At 41.9% G+C, this 17,500-nt stretch overlaps 1 protein-coding gene and 1 long non-coding RNA gene across 2 annotated transcripts in view; one reads left to right on the top strand and one right to left on the bottom strand.

Annotated features, from left to right (window-relative positions):
- The window catches only part of LOC135115925 (homeobox protein engrailed-1-B-like), an 83,580-nt gene extending 74,562 nt beyond the window's left edge, over nucleotides 1-9,018 (top strand). Inside the window, 3 exon segments of the mRNA XM_064033060.1 lie at nucleotides 3,493-3,604; nucleotides 4,383-4,485; nucleotides 6,478-9,018. Coding sequence (XP_063889130.1) covers nucleotides 3,493-3,604; nucleotides 4,383-4,485; nucleotides 6,478-6,591 — 329 coding nt within the window. The 3' untranslated portion in view covers nucleotides 6,592-9,018.
- LOC135115930 (uncharacterized) overlaps nucleotides 1-17,500 on the bottom strand; it is a 112,157-nt gene that overhangs the window by 90,204 nt on the left and 4,453 nt on the right. The gene's annotated exons all lie outside the window — the stretch shown is intronic.

Genomic DNA, 17,500 nt, shown 5'->3' on the forward strand with positions numbered 1-17,500 from the left:
TATTTTACTTTAAATGATGTTGGATTGATGCACAAATCTGTCTTTATTGCTATGAAAATATGAGGTAGAGACTGATTATGTAAATGTCGTGCTGAAAAAAGAGAAAGACAGAGACACACAGTCAGATCGAAGTCTCTTAACAAAATAGACGCCGTGTTGCTTTACGTCACTTGCTACAGGTGAAAATAAGAAGGTAAAAGTAATACAGGAGTCCTTATGTCACAGTGTCACGTTGTCCATCACACACAGCCAGCACTGAGGCCTCTGTGATGGCGCCACTTGCTGCACATGAGGGACGAGAAGGAAAAAAAGTCATGCAGGTGCTTTTATGTTGTGCTGTCACGATGTATCACTCCTGAACAGTCAACAGCAATGCCTCTATATAAAAAAAAAAACTCACGGGCTATTCTCCGTCTTCCTCCACGACTCGGAAACTAACCCAGCAACAATAACTAAAATACCAGGTAAGATATATATACTTTTTTCACTCAATTACGGCTGAAAATACACAAAAACTTCACTTGTGGCAACTGGTTCAGAAATAACTCATATATTACAACGCTCCGCCGCGGCAGGGTCGGGCTGACAAGCGTACGTGAATTTTATGCCAAGGTACGATTGTCCCAGGGATGATTTACGAAGCTGTCGAGTAATGCCTTGTGTTCGGCCGGCAAATAACAAGTATTGAGACGTTTTCCTTGACCCACACTCTCTGCAGAGGACCCGAATATGCGCTGTATTTTGTATTTATCATTTTGTTTTATTTTCTTATATGTTGTATCATCCTGCTTAGATTCTTCAATATGGCAAAGTTTGTTCGTATTATATTTTGTTTATATTGTAATTATTTTGTAGTTTGCAATCGTTCTCCAATACCTCTCGGTAAAAAAAGTACTTGGTTCAGAAAGGCTAATTAGTACGTATCTTGAAAACCCTGCACTATGAAATTCATGTCCTAATACTAACGATACATGCATGTTTCAAGTGTTTCAAGATGCGTGTGAGACGGTGGCAAGAATATCTGAAGTCCCCCCGATGTCTATTTTCAAGCTCCTGTAACGTTTTCATCACTAGAGTGGCGAAGAAACTTGCAACTTGCTCGTGTCGCAGTGTTACACCTCAAAAATTTAGCCTCTATCATTAAGCAAACCTGCTCTTGCCTATGCGGAGTGCGTGGAGTGTTGTAAATGTTCGGCCCTCTCTTTCCTTCTTTACTCCAAACCACTCCAGATGCCGCTACTGCCCCGAGGCGCTTGCATCATGCCAGGAACCGAGGAGCATTATATAATTTAAATGATTCGATGCAATAGTAATGACAGTGATCTCAGGAGTAAGTAGAGACGCAGTGCATGATTCACTCCATGTTAATTGCACGTGTGTGTGATTACCACCTTGCGCCCACACCTGTATAGAGCCATTGATGACGCCTTAATGGCCGGGAGAAAATTCGCCCCTTGAATATTACTTTCGAAATTGATTTTTAATGAGTGCACATCAGCCTCGCACGCAAACACGCACACACACCTGGCCTGCCACACACACACACACACACACACACACACACACACACACACACACACACACACACACACACACTTCTACACACACACACATACACACAGTAGTAGTAGTAGTAGTAGTAGTAGTAGTAGTAGTAGTAGTAGTAGTAGTAGTAGTAGTAGTAGTAGTAGTAGTAGTAGTAGTAGTAGTATAGTGAAAACCAAAGAAATGATAAACAACATTAATGGTTAAAAAGATTTACTACGAAACACACACACACACACACACACACACACACACACACACACACACACACACACACACCAATACTAAACACACACATGTGGAGTACTTAGTATGCTCCCCGCCTCACCTTTCCCTCTCTAACATTCATGTACAACTGACTACCGAGAAATAATTAGTGTGTCTTGTTTCAATACACTCCTCTACGTGTGCTCCCTCACCTCCTCCCCGCTACCCTGTTACGAGCTGCAATTACCTCGCCGCCTGTAGTCCACCTTTCTACCTACCTGCCTGCCTACCTTCCTCTTCCTACCTCCCTGTGTTTCTCTATTGCTGTCTTCTGGTTTGTTACAATATGAAGGCATTGCTCTATTCATATCGCTCTATTTGTTTTCTTTTTCTTTCTTCTTTTTCATTATGTACTTTGTGTGGTTTTTGTTTTATTTTCAGTGAGGTTATACATATATTTTATTTTTTTTCATTTAATCCTTTTTGGTAATTGCACATGTAGCGAATGAATATCTGTTAAACTATTTTATCTATTCATTCACTATTTTTTACCTCTGTTTTCATCTATTATTTCTTAATCGATCTCCGTATTTGCCTTAAACAAGATTACTAATTTATCCTTGAATTTCTTGTTACTGTACAGCCAAAAGAGATTGATATATTTACCTATCTATCAATCTGTCTGTCTGTCTGTTTACCTATGTATCTATCTATCTGTGTATCTATCCATCTGTCTATCCAATATCAGCATTGCGTCACCATTAACCATATTACATCACTAATCTATCTATCTATATAACTTCCTACCCACAACTTGCAAGTCTCCACCATTAGCATACCACACCACCACCACCTCAACTATTCACAGCTAAGCACACACACCACACACACACACACCCACATACCTACCCACCCACTCACCCACACACACACACCAATATCAAGACCTGCAGGGTACATTCAAATCCTCAGCCTTCCTACCACTCATTACTAAGACCCCCAAAGCATACAGTTCCCCAGGTTCCTGCATGGAAAAGAACACTGAATCACGTACGCCTCATGCAAGACTCGGGCAGTGGTTCTAACGTAAACCTGAGAACTGAGTCACTGGAGGGAAAATGGGGAAAGGTAACGTGAGCAGGTGATTTCTATGCTGTTGTGGATTGCTGTGTGTGGTTTATGGTATGTTAAGTTAAGGGGTATCAAAGAGGAAGGTTATTCAGTAATGGTGTCTCTAAAATTAAGTTGTATGGAGTTTCCTTGGTTTGTGTTGTTTAAAAGGAGTTTAAGTGCGTCTCTAAATTTAAAATTGGCTTTTCTTTTGTACTTTTCTTCTTTTTTTTTTAAGGGAGAGACAATTAGGAAGCATTTTTCTCTCGGTTATTTTTTTCCTTGCTCTTGAATCTTCCTCCCTTGTGCATATAAAGAGGAAAATGCAAGAGCGCTATCTCCTCCTCTTTGCCCACCAGGTCCCAGGACGCAAGGCACCACCAAAATTTCTGATCTTACTTATTCATATTGTTGTACGTACATTATCTTTCCTTACCTGTCTATGCTCAGTATTTCTACCTGGCAATACCTAACACCTGTCCGTCTCCCCCACCAGGTCCCAGAAAGCCAAGTCCCAGCAAGAATTTCTGATCTTACTTATTCACATCTTTGTACAGTATCTTTCTCTACTCGTCTAAGCTCAGTATTTCCACTTGTCCGTACCTAACACCTTTCTGTCTCTCCCGCCAGGTCCCAGGACGCGGAGGATCAAGAAGCGGGACAAGAAGGATGAGAAGCGGCCTCGCACAGCCTTCACGTCGGATCAGCTGGCGAGACTCAAGAAGGAATTCCAGGAAAACAGGTCAGCACTGGTCAGGTCGTCTTCAGGTCAGGTCAAGGGTTATACAGATGAAGTTAGTGGTGCAAAAAAAACATAGGTGAAGAAATAATAGGTTTGTCATATCAAAATTCTTTAAAATGTTCAGGAAGGTTAGAAAATACGCCAGAAAGGAAGTGATGTCTTTATGTCAAGAACTGATCAGGTAGAGAGCAAGGTTGCTGAGTTTTATAAAGTATCTAATGTACGTTTCTAAGATCATTGTCTCCCTACAGGGAAGGAAATAGGCTGAAACTGTATTTTCTCTACCTTAAATTTCATGTTATTATTAGTAATTTTTCATCTTTCTATCCCTTAAATTTCATAGCAGAGGTATACGCAGTAAGATAATTGGGAAAAAAAAATGCTAAAATTACCGCTGGAATCATGAAAACACTAATTCAAAACCTCCCATTAACTTCCATTAGGACATGTTAGAAGTACTACCTGAAACACCCAAGAACTTTCACAAAGGTCTGTTAGAAGTACCTGGAAAATCCTAGTAAACTCCACTAGGACCTATCATAAGTACCTGAAAACGCAATAACTTCCACTACAATGTCTTAGAACAACGTATAAACTCAATTACTTCAGCTAGGACCAGTAGAAATCACGATAAGACACCAAAACTTTTAACACCACCAGTAGAGCCTAACCTAACCTCACCTCCCAAAACCTGACCTGTTCTAAAGATTCATGACTAAAGCTCCAGATCACCAGGTCAATGCGCCACCAAGTCACCAGGTCCCCCGTCTACCAGCAGGTACCTGACGGAGAAGCGGCGGCAAGACCTCGCGAGGGACTTGGGTCTGAACGAATCGCAGATCAAGATTTGGTTCCAGAACAAAAGGGCGAAGATAAAAAAGGTTAACTCCCGTTTATGATTCTTTGACGTGGGATGTGTTGAAGCGTGTCTGTGTGTGTGTGTGTGTGTGTGTGTGTGTGTGTGTGTGTGTGTGTGTGTGTGTGTGTGTGTGTGTGTGTGTGTGTGTGTGTGTGTGTGTGTGTGTGTGTGTGTGTGTGTGTGTTGTTTTTCTCAGGTTTTTCGTACTACTACTACTACTACTACTACTACTAATAATAATAATAATAATAATAATAATAATAATAATAATAATAACAATAATGAGAGAGAGAGAGAGAGAGAGAGAGAGAGAGAGAGAGAGAGAGAGAGAGAGAGAGAGAGAGAGAGAGAGAGAGAGAGAGAGAGAGAGAGAGAGAGAGAGAGAGAGAGACAAACAAAAAGATAGAACATGTGTATAAAAAGAAATAGCTCAGTTTACAAAGATTTAAGAGCCTTGGAGAAGGAAAGGGGGAAAAAAAAAAGTAGGGCAGAATAATATCTACACAAATTCTCTTCTTTCATCTTCACTTATCGTTGCTACAGAAGATAAATGAACAGATAACAAAGGGTACTGTGAAGAACACGAAGGGATAACACAACATAATTAAAATAGTGTCAAAGAGATTATGACTTGAGACAAAAAAAGAACAAACACACACACACACACACACACACACACACACACATTCACGCAACCACTCAGAAAACACACACAAACACACGACATGAAAATACTACTTTTAATTCATTATATCTTGCGTGTCTGTCTGTCTGTCTGTCTGTGGCCTGTACTAATAAATTATCATGACCCTGACACATTTCTGCATAAATTAGGCAGTTAAGCAAGACTTGTCCGCACACACACACACACACACACACAGACACACACACACACACATATGGATCACAGTCTAGAGAAAACACCACCTCAACACACACACACACACACACACACACACACACACACACACACTTAAACACTCATACGGATCAGTGCCTTAAAAAAACACCTCGGAACACTGAGTCAAGCAAGGTCGTGCTGCTCGAGTGTATCTCTCGAGGAGGTGAAGAACAGGAAAAAAACAAACCTTGTCTATAACACGTGTCAGCAGCGCACCCGTGTGTGTGTGTGTGTGTGTGTGTGTGTGTGTGTGTGTGTGTGTGTGTGTGTGTGTGTGTGTGTGTGTGTGTGTGTGTGTGTGTGTGTGTGTGTGTGTGTGTGTGTGTGTGTGTGTGCGTGCGTGCGTGCGTTGTATGTAGTTTAGGTTTGCGTAGTTCTATTTTTCCTCTCCACAAAGTTTGTTTATGTACATTATAATTTCAAATGAGGCTGAAGGAGCGAGCTGTGAGGCTGATGGAGGGCGGTGAAGGAGGAGGAGGAGGAGGAGGAGGAGGAGGAGGAGGAGGAGGAGGAGGAGGAGGAGGAGGAGGAGGAGGTGGTGGTAGTGGTGGTGTTGGTAGTGGTGGTGGTGGTGGTGGTGGTGGTGGTGGTGGTGGTGGTGGTGGTGCCGCCCTCCCCTCCATCCCTTCCTTTCCCTCAACACAACATTTATTCTCTCTTCCGTGTCCCCTTTCTCTCATTCCTCTTATTTCTTTTTATTTAACTTACATTTACTTATTTTTTTCTCACAAAAGCTTTTTTTTCATGGTATTTCTCTCTCTTCTTTTTTTGTTTCGTTACTTCTATTTACATGTCTTTTATTTAACTTATTTACTCGTTACTTTATTCTCTCTCTTTGAACTGTTTTCCTGTCCCCTCCGTTCTCTTTTCATCTCCATCTTATCTCTTCTTTTTTATCTTTCATACGTCTCCCACAGCCTCAGCATCTCTCTTCCCTTTTCCATCAGCACACTCATCCCTTTCAATACAGTGCTCCGAGTCTGTCCTATGATTCTTCTTCGCCACTCCCTCATTCTCTCTTGTCTTTCCCATCTTCAGTCTCTCCCCTATCAATATAATCGCAGTTTGTGTCTCCCTTCTGATTCTCCTCTTTCTCTCCGCCCATCCCAGCAGGCCAAGGGCCAGACAAACCCATTGGCACTACAGCTGATGGCTCAGGGTCTTTACAACCACTCCACCATCCCCATCCGCGAGGAGGACGAGGACAAGCTACTGCCGCCGGTATGATGCTCGCCCTCGCTCTCGCCGGCGGCCTCCCACATCCCCGCCGTCGCTCCTAAGGCCCCGTATCTCAGCCTCCACCACTACGCCGCTCTGACCTCCACTGCTCCTGCCGCTGCCTCAGTCGTCGCCGCAGCAGCCGCAGCTCCCACTGACCCAGCGCTACTGTTGCTCTCCTAATGACAGATTGCTACTACCACTTTCACCAACAACACTAGTAACACCAACACTACTATCGCCGCCACCACCACCAACCAAACAAACACCGCAAACACGGACATTAATACCACTATCAGTAACACCACCACCAGTACACAACCACTGCAACGCAACACCGGTGGCGATTACAGCGGAGGGTTCTCGTCCGCTCCTCGTCGCCACACCGCCCACCTGCTGCCCCACACCTGGCATCACCAAGAAATTCTACAAGCGTGGGATTCGTGTTCTTCCCCTACACGTGTAAAGGGAGACTCGCAGAGGATCCCAGAATATCAGAAAATCAATGAAATTCGATGTTTAAAAGTGCGAGTGAAAAATGTCATTGTAACTAACTTATCCAAGCCATCAGGTAAAGAAAACGCGACCACACACGAGTGACAACACGCGAGAACACAACATACTGGGAAAGAAATCTAAATCAAACGAAATCCAACAAGTTTAAGATTCCCCGCCCGCGCCGATCAGTATTAAGTACACACCACAAGAGACTCAAGAAGTGATGAGCGATCAAGTAGACGCATAAAATTAGACCGATTTCTCTAATCTCGAACACTTCCACTCGTTACTGACAGGCGTACATGCTCTCTTCGTCTCGTACTTCAACATGTCAGGGGAGAAGCGACTCATCCCGCAGACCAACAAAGGGTAATAGTGAACCAGAGTTAGCGGACGACGAGGAGAAACAAGGGCCCTCTTGTGATGGCCAAAACAAACATACATGACAGACAAACAGACGAGCAGACAGGCCCGCCCTTGTTATCAGTGATGGAAGAGCAAGTGCAAGAAGAGGAGGAGAAGAGTAGGAGTAGGAAGAGGAGGAGTAGGAGGAGGAGGAGGAGGAGCTGAAGGGAGGCGGAGGAAGAGTACGGGTAGATGGAAGGAAGGATACAAGGATGCGATAATCTGCAGGATACGAGGCACTTATCCTATTTTCGAGCGCCCCATATGAACCTAAGGATCCTGAGGGCACACACACACACACACACACACACACACACACACACACACACACAAGGAAGTGGACCTCATGTGATTGAAAAGTGTCAAAACAAAGCCTAGTGACGTCAGAATTACCACCACGGTGATCTGAGAGTCAAAGCGTGATGTGAGAGAAGCGTCTTGTCTCTTCTCCTTCAGTGTAGAGTCTCCATACGAACGAATACCATTAAGGGATGTTTATAGTGTAGTGTAAACTCTTTATTTTCATTCGTGGGCCGAGAAAACGGTGCTGAGAAGTGAAGTGAAGTCGCGCGGTGATGAGACAGAGAGAGATGGTGAAGAGGAGGATACTTTGTGTGAAAAAGAGGAGAAAATAGCAAAACTTCCTCTCATCGTTTCTCTCAGTGGACTCAAGAAGCCGTCAAACGTTCCAGCAGTTTTGCTACGAACGTTTTGTGTTAATTTCCTCCTCCTATCAAGAAGGTGTTTGGCGTTAGACCTCCGACGCAAACTAACGCAGATCAGCCAGGCGTTTTCCTACGAATGCTAAACGTTTAATGTGTAACACCTTCTCAGTTTTTTTTATTACTATATATAAGATGATATTTAGCCATGACTCAGAAACGTTTTTCTTTCCTCTCTGTACAAAAACGTTTCGTGTGACAACGTTGCAGGAGGAGGAGTCTGTACAGTGTCAGGTTATGTAGACTAATTTATGGTGTATTTATGTCTGAGAAACCCCACTTTCCTCTCATCCCCTCCCCATTCCCCAGCCTCCATTCCTACTTGGGCCCTCTTCCCTCCTCTAAAACGGGTCCCTTTCATGCCCCATCCTTTCACTCCCTAATTCATCACTCCTCAAAGGCCCTTCTGTCATGTTCCTTTATTCCCCAAGTCTCACATCGCTGTTTTCTCTTCATCCTCACGCCCTCCTTCACATCCCCAATCCATCATTTCTCAAGTAAGTTCCTTCAATCATTTTATTTCCCCATCCTACGTTCCTTCATCATTACGCTTTCTTCTTCATCTTCATGTTTCCTTCAAGTAAGTCCTTTCGTGTTTCTTTCCTCCTCCTATACAACCCCCCCCTCTCTCTCTCTCTGCGTCTCAAGTCTCTCATAAGTTTCCAGTATCTTTAAGCAATTCCCTCATCATCCTCGCCACAGCCTCCCCATCCTCCTCACATCTCAGGTGTTCCCCTCATTAACACCCCGATGCCCAATACCCCCCACCGGCCCACCAAACTAAAACATTGTAAATAAAATTGTATATCAACACTGGAGTTTCATTTTTTTTCATCTTATAGAGGAAATAAGTATAGATTTATTACTGATATTTCTCTGTCTACCTGGTAATTTATCAGAATATCTATCAATCTATCTATTTATTTGCTTGTCTATCTATCGATCAGTCTAATTACTTATCTATCTATTCATATCTATTTATCTATTTCTGTATCTATAACTTTACTCTCCATATAAAAAAAATAAATATAAAAACACCTAAACACTGTCAACTTCTAACACATTTTTATCTATCTATCCATCCATCAACCTTACTACCTACATATCTACCTGGTCTTATACACAAGCTATCCAAGGGTACACTTTTATCCAGCTTCATCAGTCACACCTGTGCGGGGCCCCAGTGCTCAGGTGTGCAGGCCAGGTAAGGCAAGGTAAGGAAGTCTCACCTTTTTCCACGAGGGGACGAGAGAGTTATTCTTAATGATACATGGCCAAGGCTGACGTGTGGTGTCCCCGTCTGTCTTGTTCTGAGATAAGACACGTTCTCGGTTTCTCTCTCTCTCTCTCTCTCTCTCTCTCTCTCTCTCTCTCTCTCTCTCTCTCTCTCTCTCTCTCTCTCTCTCTCTCTCTCTCTCTCTCTCTCTCTCTCTTACCTTAACCGCGTCTTAATTACCTACTCCTCCTCCTCCTACTGCTCCTCCTCTTGTCCTATCTCTCTCCTTCACTCGTTTCCTCTTCCTCCTCCTCTTGTCTCTTCCTCCCACCTACTCGTCTCTTCTCTTCTCGTCTCTCTCTCTCTCTCTCTCTCTCTCTCTCTCTCTCTCTCTCTCTCTCTCTCTCTCTCTCTCTCTCTCTCTCTGGCTTTAGGCTCATCTCTCCTTATATGCATGAAACTAAAGATGATAATCAGATATAAATAAAAAAAGAACTTAATAGCCAAGGTAATAAGTCAAGGGAAGGCAAGTGCTTGTTATTTTATCTCCACAGGTCTTGATGCATTGCGAGGGAAGCAGCACGAGACCCAGGCACAGGCAACATCAAATTTCTCAACACAGATTTATAGTGACGTGTTCTGGGCATCGCTACGAGTACAGTATAGAATTGTGACTTGATAAAAATTTCTCTTAGCAAGCACACATACACACACACACACACACACACACACACATACCTCAAGTCAGCGGCACTCATTTCATAGTAACTTATATTATGCAAAGTTAATTTTAGTTTATTTGATTTTTTCTTTTTTTAAGTTAAAGAGAACATACATACACATACACATATAAAAAAGGAGTTGCTTATATAGCGAATCATAACACAACTCAACTCAACACTACTCATTTCGCAGCAACTCAAGCAATCCACTATGATGCGTTTCGGAGTCTTGCAGTAAAAGAGAAAACACAAAAAAGTTAAGAATAAATAAATAAACAAATAAAATAAAATAAAAAAAATACTAATATGCTGACTCTTAACACAACTCAAAGCCACAAAACTCAATTCACAGCATCTCACATCATGCAAAGGTGCTATAAAGTGTTTAGAAGATTTTTGGAGTAAGAGAGAGAAAAAAATCACTAGTATGTTAATCTAAACAATTAGATATAAACACAAAATCCACGAAGTAAACAATACAGATTACAAAAAAAAAAAAGAAAAGAAAAAAGCAAAAAAATCGGCAAATATTCTCAAAACTTTGACTTCTTTGAAAATTTTCTCCTAAACCATAAAAAAAAAATAAATAAAAAAAATACTTCAAATACCTAAAAAAATAGTTAAAAAAATAAAAACAGCAGCAACAACGACGAAAGAAGCAGTAATTAGGTTAAAAAAAAAAAAAAAAAGGGAGAGAGAGCAGTTGACGTCCAGCAGAGCGTTCCATCTTGGTTAAGTCAGTTTATAATGAAGGTTTCGCAGTCACTAATTATGTGGCGCAGACTTGTGCTTAGGTAGACAGTGATGACCATTGCTGTCCGTGTCACACTCTGCCCTCCGCGTATACTTCAAATGCAAATTGTTGGCATAAATTACGTCCAGATAAAGCAAGCAGGTTATTTATCTATCTTAATATTAAGCGGTACTCTTTCCTCTCTTTTTTTTTCCTTTTTTATCTTTACTTGTGGGTTTTTTCTTTAAGTTATTCGATGTACAGTACTTTATCAAGGTTGTATGCATGTACGTGTGTGTGTTCGTTATCTATCTTAAGCGGTACTGTTTCCTTTCTCTTTTTTTCTTTTTTATCTTTACTTGTGGGTTTTTTCTTTAAGTTATTCGATGCACAGTACTTTATCAAGGTTGTATGCATGTACGTGTGTGTGTGTGTGTGTGTGTGTTGGTTATCTATCTTAAGCGGTACTTCTTTCTATTTTTTTTTCTTTTTTTTTCTTTACTTTTGTGCTTTAAACCTATATGATATATATCAAGATTCTCTCCCCAAGTATATTTTAAAGTGTGTGTGTGTGTGTGTTGGTTATTCTGTCTTAATATTAAACGGTACTCTTTCTACTTCTTTTTTTTTTCAATATTTTCCTTTACTTTTCTAGCTTAAAACAATATGATGTGCTTCATAAAGATTTCCAACGTGTGTGTGTATTATGTACGTGTGTATGTATGTGTGTGTGCGTGTGTGTGTGTGTGTGTGTTGGTTATTCATCTATCTTAATATTAAGTACACAGCGGCATCCATTTTCTTCTATCTATCTTTATTTTTTTAAGTAGTGGGTTTTAAAGCTACAAGATGGATTTACTTTATCATGATTGTCTCCTTGTGTGTGTGTGTGTGTGTGTGTGTGTGTGTGTGTGTATGTGTGTGTGTGTGTGTTATATCTGTTCATAGTATTAGTACATCACAAACAGCATGATTTATTGAGCTTCTTATTAGTACTCACGGTTATACATATAATGCAATATTATTATTATTATTATTATTATTATTATTATTATTATTATTATTATCATCATCACTATCATCTTCATCATCACTTTTATTGCGTTAATCAACAAGTCAACATATTACTATTTACATTGAAACTGAGTGAAGTCTCTCTCTCTCTCTCTCTCTCTCTCTCTCTCTCTCTCTCTCTCTCTCTCTCTCTCTCCACACCACCAGATGACTCCACACCCGTACAATCTGTTATATAAGCCATCAGTCTAAACATACAGGATTCCCTATGTACATTTTCTCATTTTCACACCCAGTTCACACGAGCAGCATCAGAACCACCAGAAAACTAACACTATACTCAAAGACTGACACCATATACAGAAATCTGACACCATATCCAGAAATCTGACACCGTATCCAGAAAATTGTACCAATCTCCAGAAATTCGTCACAAAACCATGAAGGAGCATTATATTAAATACAAAACGGCCACTTGCAACAAAAACAAACAGAAGAATGGGAAGCTAGCAAACAGAAAATAATAGGTGGAGGAAATGACAGGAAAGCGAGAGTAACAATGTGTAACTGAGAAAGGGAATAAGAGAGAAAAAACGATAGGAAGTGTGCGGAAGAGTGAAGAGAGAAAAAAAGTGACTTACAGCCTGTTAATAAAGGATGAATCGGAAAATAAAAGATGGAAGCATGACAAAAGTGACGCTAAAAATGTGTAACTGAGAAAGGGAATAAGAGAATTGGAAGAGTGGAAAAGAGAAGAGAGAAAAAAGAATGACTTAGAGAGAGAACGGGAGGATGAGAGGAGAAAGAGAGAACAAGCAAGATGACGAAGTAATTCCTCCTCCTACTACTTTTACTTCTACTCCTCCTCCTCCTCCTCTTGACGCAGCGAAGGACGAGCGAGTGGTAAGGAAATATTATAAAAGATAAGTGGTTCATTAAAATAACTCCCACCTCATATTTACTTTCTTAAATAGAGACCTGCAAGGAAGGAGATAAAAACAAATGAAGCAAAGAAAATCTATTAATAATAACCCAAAAATACCACAGACGGAAAAAAAAGAAAAAAAAAATGGACACAAAAAGATGAGAAGATAAATTTTGGGATTTCACTTAACGAAATTTTGGTGGTCTGGTCAAATAGAGGAAGTTTTTTTTTTGTATTATTCCTTCCCTTCCGTTCTTCACGTCCTGCCCCTGTCCCTTGTCTTGTCTCCTCTCGCCTCTTCCCGCTCCTCTCCTCACCTAACAATCTATACCGGTAAAAAACAAAGACGACGCGATAGGAAAGGACACAAACACCTCCCGCTACTGGTCAGGCGAGAGGGAGCGGGAGGAGACGTGGTATTACTTCACCGTGAGCGGAAAATTAGGATTCACCGCTTTGAGACCAGATCCGGAGCATTGGCGAGGCTTCGAACCCACCGGCGGGAACGGAAGGGAAACTGGTTCACTCGAATTACGGGCAGGACGCGTTAATTGTGCTTTCTTACCTGCGAATGTGTGTTATTAAAGTTAATTCTACCCCTGGATACAAGTTTATTTAGCTCTCATGACCAAGGGTTCGTCCCGCTTGCACGGTGTTCGAAGCTGTGAAGTATTTTATTGCCGGTGCTCGTGTAAAGTAGATGTTTCCTCTCCTCCTCACCTCACCTCAGTACTACCACCACCACCTCCTCCTCTGTCTTTGTCTTGATCTTCACCTTGTAATGTTTTGTTTTATTCAACACACGTAATTTTCACTTAATATTTATCTAGTTCTTTACTTTTAACTACTTTTGGCTTCCTTCACGAACTTCTCTCTCTCTTCATTCAATTCTGCCTTAAAAGCGTTCTTCCTTCATCCTATTTTCCCTTCACTTGCTCGTTTATTCCCATTCACCTTCACTAGTTTGTCTCTATCGACTCTTTCCTCCCTTTACAACTTCTCTCCTTCCTACCTCCACTAACATACATTCCTCTTCTTTTGTCTTATCATCCTTTTCTCTCTCCAGTCATGTGTCTACCAATCTCTCTCTCTCCACTATGGTTTTCCTCCGCCATCTCTCCCTCTATCCTCGTCTACCTTCACTAATATCTTCACTATTCTCTCTTTCCACTGCTGTCTTCCTACTCTCTCTCTCTCTCTCTCTCTCTCTCTCTCTCTCTCTCTCTCTCTCTCTCTCTCTATCCTCGCTTGCCTCCATTCCTGGTTCCCTCTACTTTTCTCTCTCTCACTGCGACCTTCCTCCAACCACTCCCTTTATCCTCGTCTTCCTCCACCACTTTGTTCTTCTGTTCCTCTACTCTTTTTATCTTCCTTTCGTGCTCCGGTCCATCTCCGAGTCGCTTATTATCTATCAATTACAAGAAGATGGACCTGAAACCTGAACTGGACAGCCGCGTATTTCCATGTAATTGCCCTAAAACAAGACTGTGTGTTAGAAAAAGGGGGGGATTAACTGAAATAGACTACCCTTCACCTCTCTATATATGAAAAAGGTTAGATAGGGATGAAAGAAAAAAAAACTTCCACCTCTTTTTTTCCTCTGTCCGTCTGTCTGTCTGTCAGATATCACGCGGCAAGTAAACACCCACTATGCTCTCCCACACACACACACACACACACACACACACACACACACTTGTAAACATTAGGCAGCAGTTCATCGTGGTCGTAATAAGAGTGCAGTCAGAGGTCGGAGGTAATTCAAGGAGAGATAAAGGAGCGAGAGAGATACATCACCGCGAAGTCATTAGTGATTAACATCGTACGCCCGCCATGTGCTACACGCGACGACACGGCATTGAAGAGGGGACTTCCTTTAGATACTAGCTCGTAACTCCCGGACTTCCTCGCTGCGTAAAGATTGATAATAAATGCCCGATTATAGTCTTGTTAGCTCCTTGTTGCGGTAACGATCCGATGGGCTTGATAAGGGAGAGGAGTCGGAAAGCATCTGCTCAACTCTTGATATAAAAAAAAAAAAAAACTGGTGCCTGAGATGGTGTGAAGTTGATCGTACCGCGAAGGTTTACAGATGAACGTCCTTGCGAGGCGTAATTATAACCTTACTATTATTTGCCTTGATGATACGCCTCTCTCACGTCCCCGGAGATAACTGATAACACCCTGCATGTCTCGTCGTAAATCTCCAGCCATTACACGGTTCCTCAATCTCCAAAGAGGTCTGAACGAACACGCAGGAATTTCGTTTTTCAATTTCTCCGGTCGGAATTATCGCTCTCATTCAATTAACCTGTTCCGCAATTGACCAGAACCGCATATACCTGTTGTTGTTTGATTGACGTTCCTCTCCACAATTTTCCCTTAAGATCCCAAGATGGACGCAAGACTTCCACTTTCAATTTTTCAGCCCGGAATTATCGATCACAGACAATTAACCTGTTCCGGAATTGTCCAAGCCTACTCGTCTGTTTGAGCCCGGTGAACTTACCTTTCCAAACAAAAATAATCACACGAACACTCTTGTCAGGCCAAACAAGAATTCCTTTTCAACTTATGTAGTCAAAATTATTAATCCTATTCATCTAATTTGTAGATTGTCTAAAACTGCAGAACTGTCTCAAGTCTGATTAACAGCAACAATTTCTTCACATAAGGATTCTTTTTCATCTACTTTTTTCACTTTTTTATAGGCAAATTTATCTCTATCAGTCAATTAACCTGTTCAATCGTCATAAATTACCTGTATCTCAGCCTGACTAATAATTTCCCCACTGATTCATATTCCCAAGGGCACACATGATTCCTCTTTCAATTTCTCAAGCCAAAACTCTCAATCTCATTTACTTAACCTGTTCCGGAATCATCAAAAACCGCCTGCCTATCTGAGCATAAAGACTGTTTTCCCTTTTCCACTCATTCATATAGCAAAGGCTGACAAGAATTCCCTTTTCAGTTTCTCTAACCAAGAATTCCCTTTTCAGTTTCTCTAACCAAAAGTGCTGACAAGAATTCCCTTTTCAGTTTCTCTAACCAAAAGTATTTATCTCATTCACTAAACTAAAACTACCCATTTATCTGTAAGTAACTGATATACAGCACTTACTTTATCAAGGCCACATAATAACACCCTTTTCAATTTCTCTACCTAAAAATATCGATCCCATTCACTCAACCCATACCGGAATCGTCAAAAATACTGCAAGCCCACATGATTCTGAGTAATATACCTGGTGGCGACGGTTCCTTCCTGCCCACGCTGCCTCACCTCGCCCCCGCCAGTGATGTTTGCGAAAGTAATCCCTCCCATCGGCATGTGCGTAATTTGCCTCTTACACGCACCACAATAAACAGGTTCACGACAGAGATATATGTGTGGTTGCCCCTTCCGTCTGCCGCCCTCCACCTCAATGCACCACCCCCCCCCACAGGAAGCTATATACTAATCCTGCCGCTCCATCCTTCGCTTCTGTGGGACTTGAGGTTACATGAGACGTGTGTGTGTGTGTGTGTGTGTGTGTGTGTGTGTGTTTCGCTTCAATAATCTTTCTAACTCCTCATCTATTCTTCCTCTTCCTGCGTCCTCCTACTTACGCCTTTTTTTTCCCCTCTTTTCTTTACTCCTTTCTCTCTCTCTCTCTCTCTCTCTCTCTCTCTCTCTCTCTGGCCTATGAAAATAATCACTCCTTCTACCTGTTTTATACCACTTCTCCCTTCCGCCCTCTCCTCCTCCTCCTCCTCCTTCTCTTATTCCTCTCATTATCCCTTCGCAACAATCCTCTCCACCTTTCCTTTCCTCTCCATTCCGCGCAGGAGTCCACGTCACCAACACGCAGCTAACTCAGCGTAATCCTGCATCGTGAACCAAATCGAGACCGGCAATGAAGCTTCGAGATAATGAAACAAGAAGGAAGAAAACTACGGAGGAAGGAAGGAGAGTTGTTGTTTACGAGTTCGAAAGAGAGAGAGAGAGAGAGAGAGACTACGCGTGTGTGAGTGCAGAGGAGAAAGGGAGAGCGAGAGAGAGGAGGAGGGAGGCAGGGAGGGAGGGAGAGCGGAAGAAAAATAAAATCCGAAGCTTCGAAATTCTTCCTCCGCTGCTTCTCTCCCTCGCGACTCCTTTGTTAATTAAACTCGGCGCCAAGAGTTACGTCGCCTCATTAGTAAACGTAAAAAATGGTCATGCGAGTCTGAGGCGCCGTGCTAAGGCCGCTCCAACTTCCTCAGAGTTTATCTGAAGTGATTTTTTGAAGACCGGAGGTAATGAACGCTGGAGGGAGGGAGGGAGAGAGGGAGAGAGGGAGGGAGGGAAAAATCTAGTTAGGAAGGAGAGAGAGAGAGAGAGAGAGAGAGAGAGAGAGAGAGAGAGAGAGAGAGAGAGAGAGAGAGAGAGAGAGAGAGAGAACACCCAGTAAGAACTAATAGATAAGATAATTGTTGAAGACTTGAGAGAAAGATAAAAACAATACGAAACGAACGAAATTACACGGACGAGGCACGAAAGTATATATTGTAGCATCAGAAAGTGACCATTAGTGAAACGTACGCGCGGATCTTCATGGAAATGAGTAAATACGTACGGCGGAGAAACGTCCAAACAGATACAAGATAAGGAGCTGAATAAAATGTGAGCAGAGAAATAAACTCGCCAGTAAAAGCATACAA

The sequence above is a fragment of the Scylla paramamosain genome, chromosome 30, assembly GCF_035594125.1.
Source record: "Scylla paramamosain isolate STU-SP2022 chromosome 30, ASM3559412v1, whole genome shotgun sequence".
Lineage (NCBI taxonomy): Eukaryota > Metazoa > Arthropoda > Malacostraca > Decapoda > Portunidae > Scylla > Scylla paramamosain.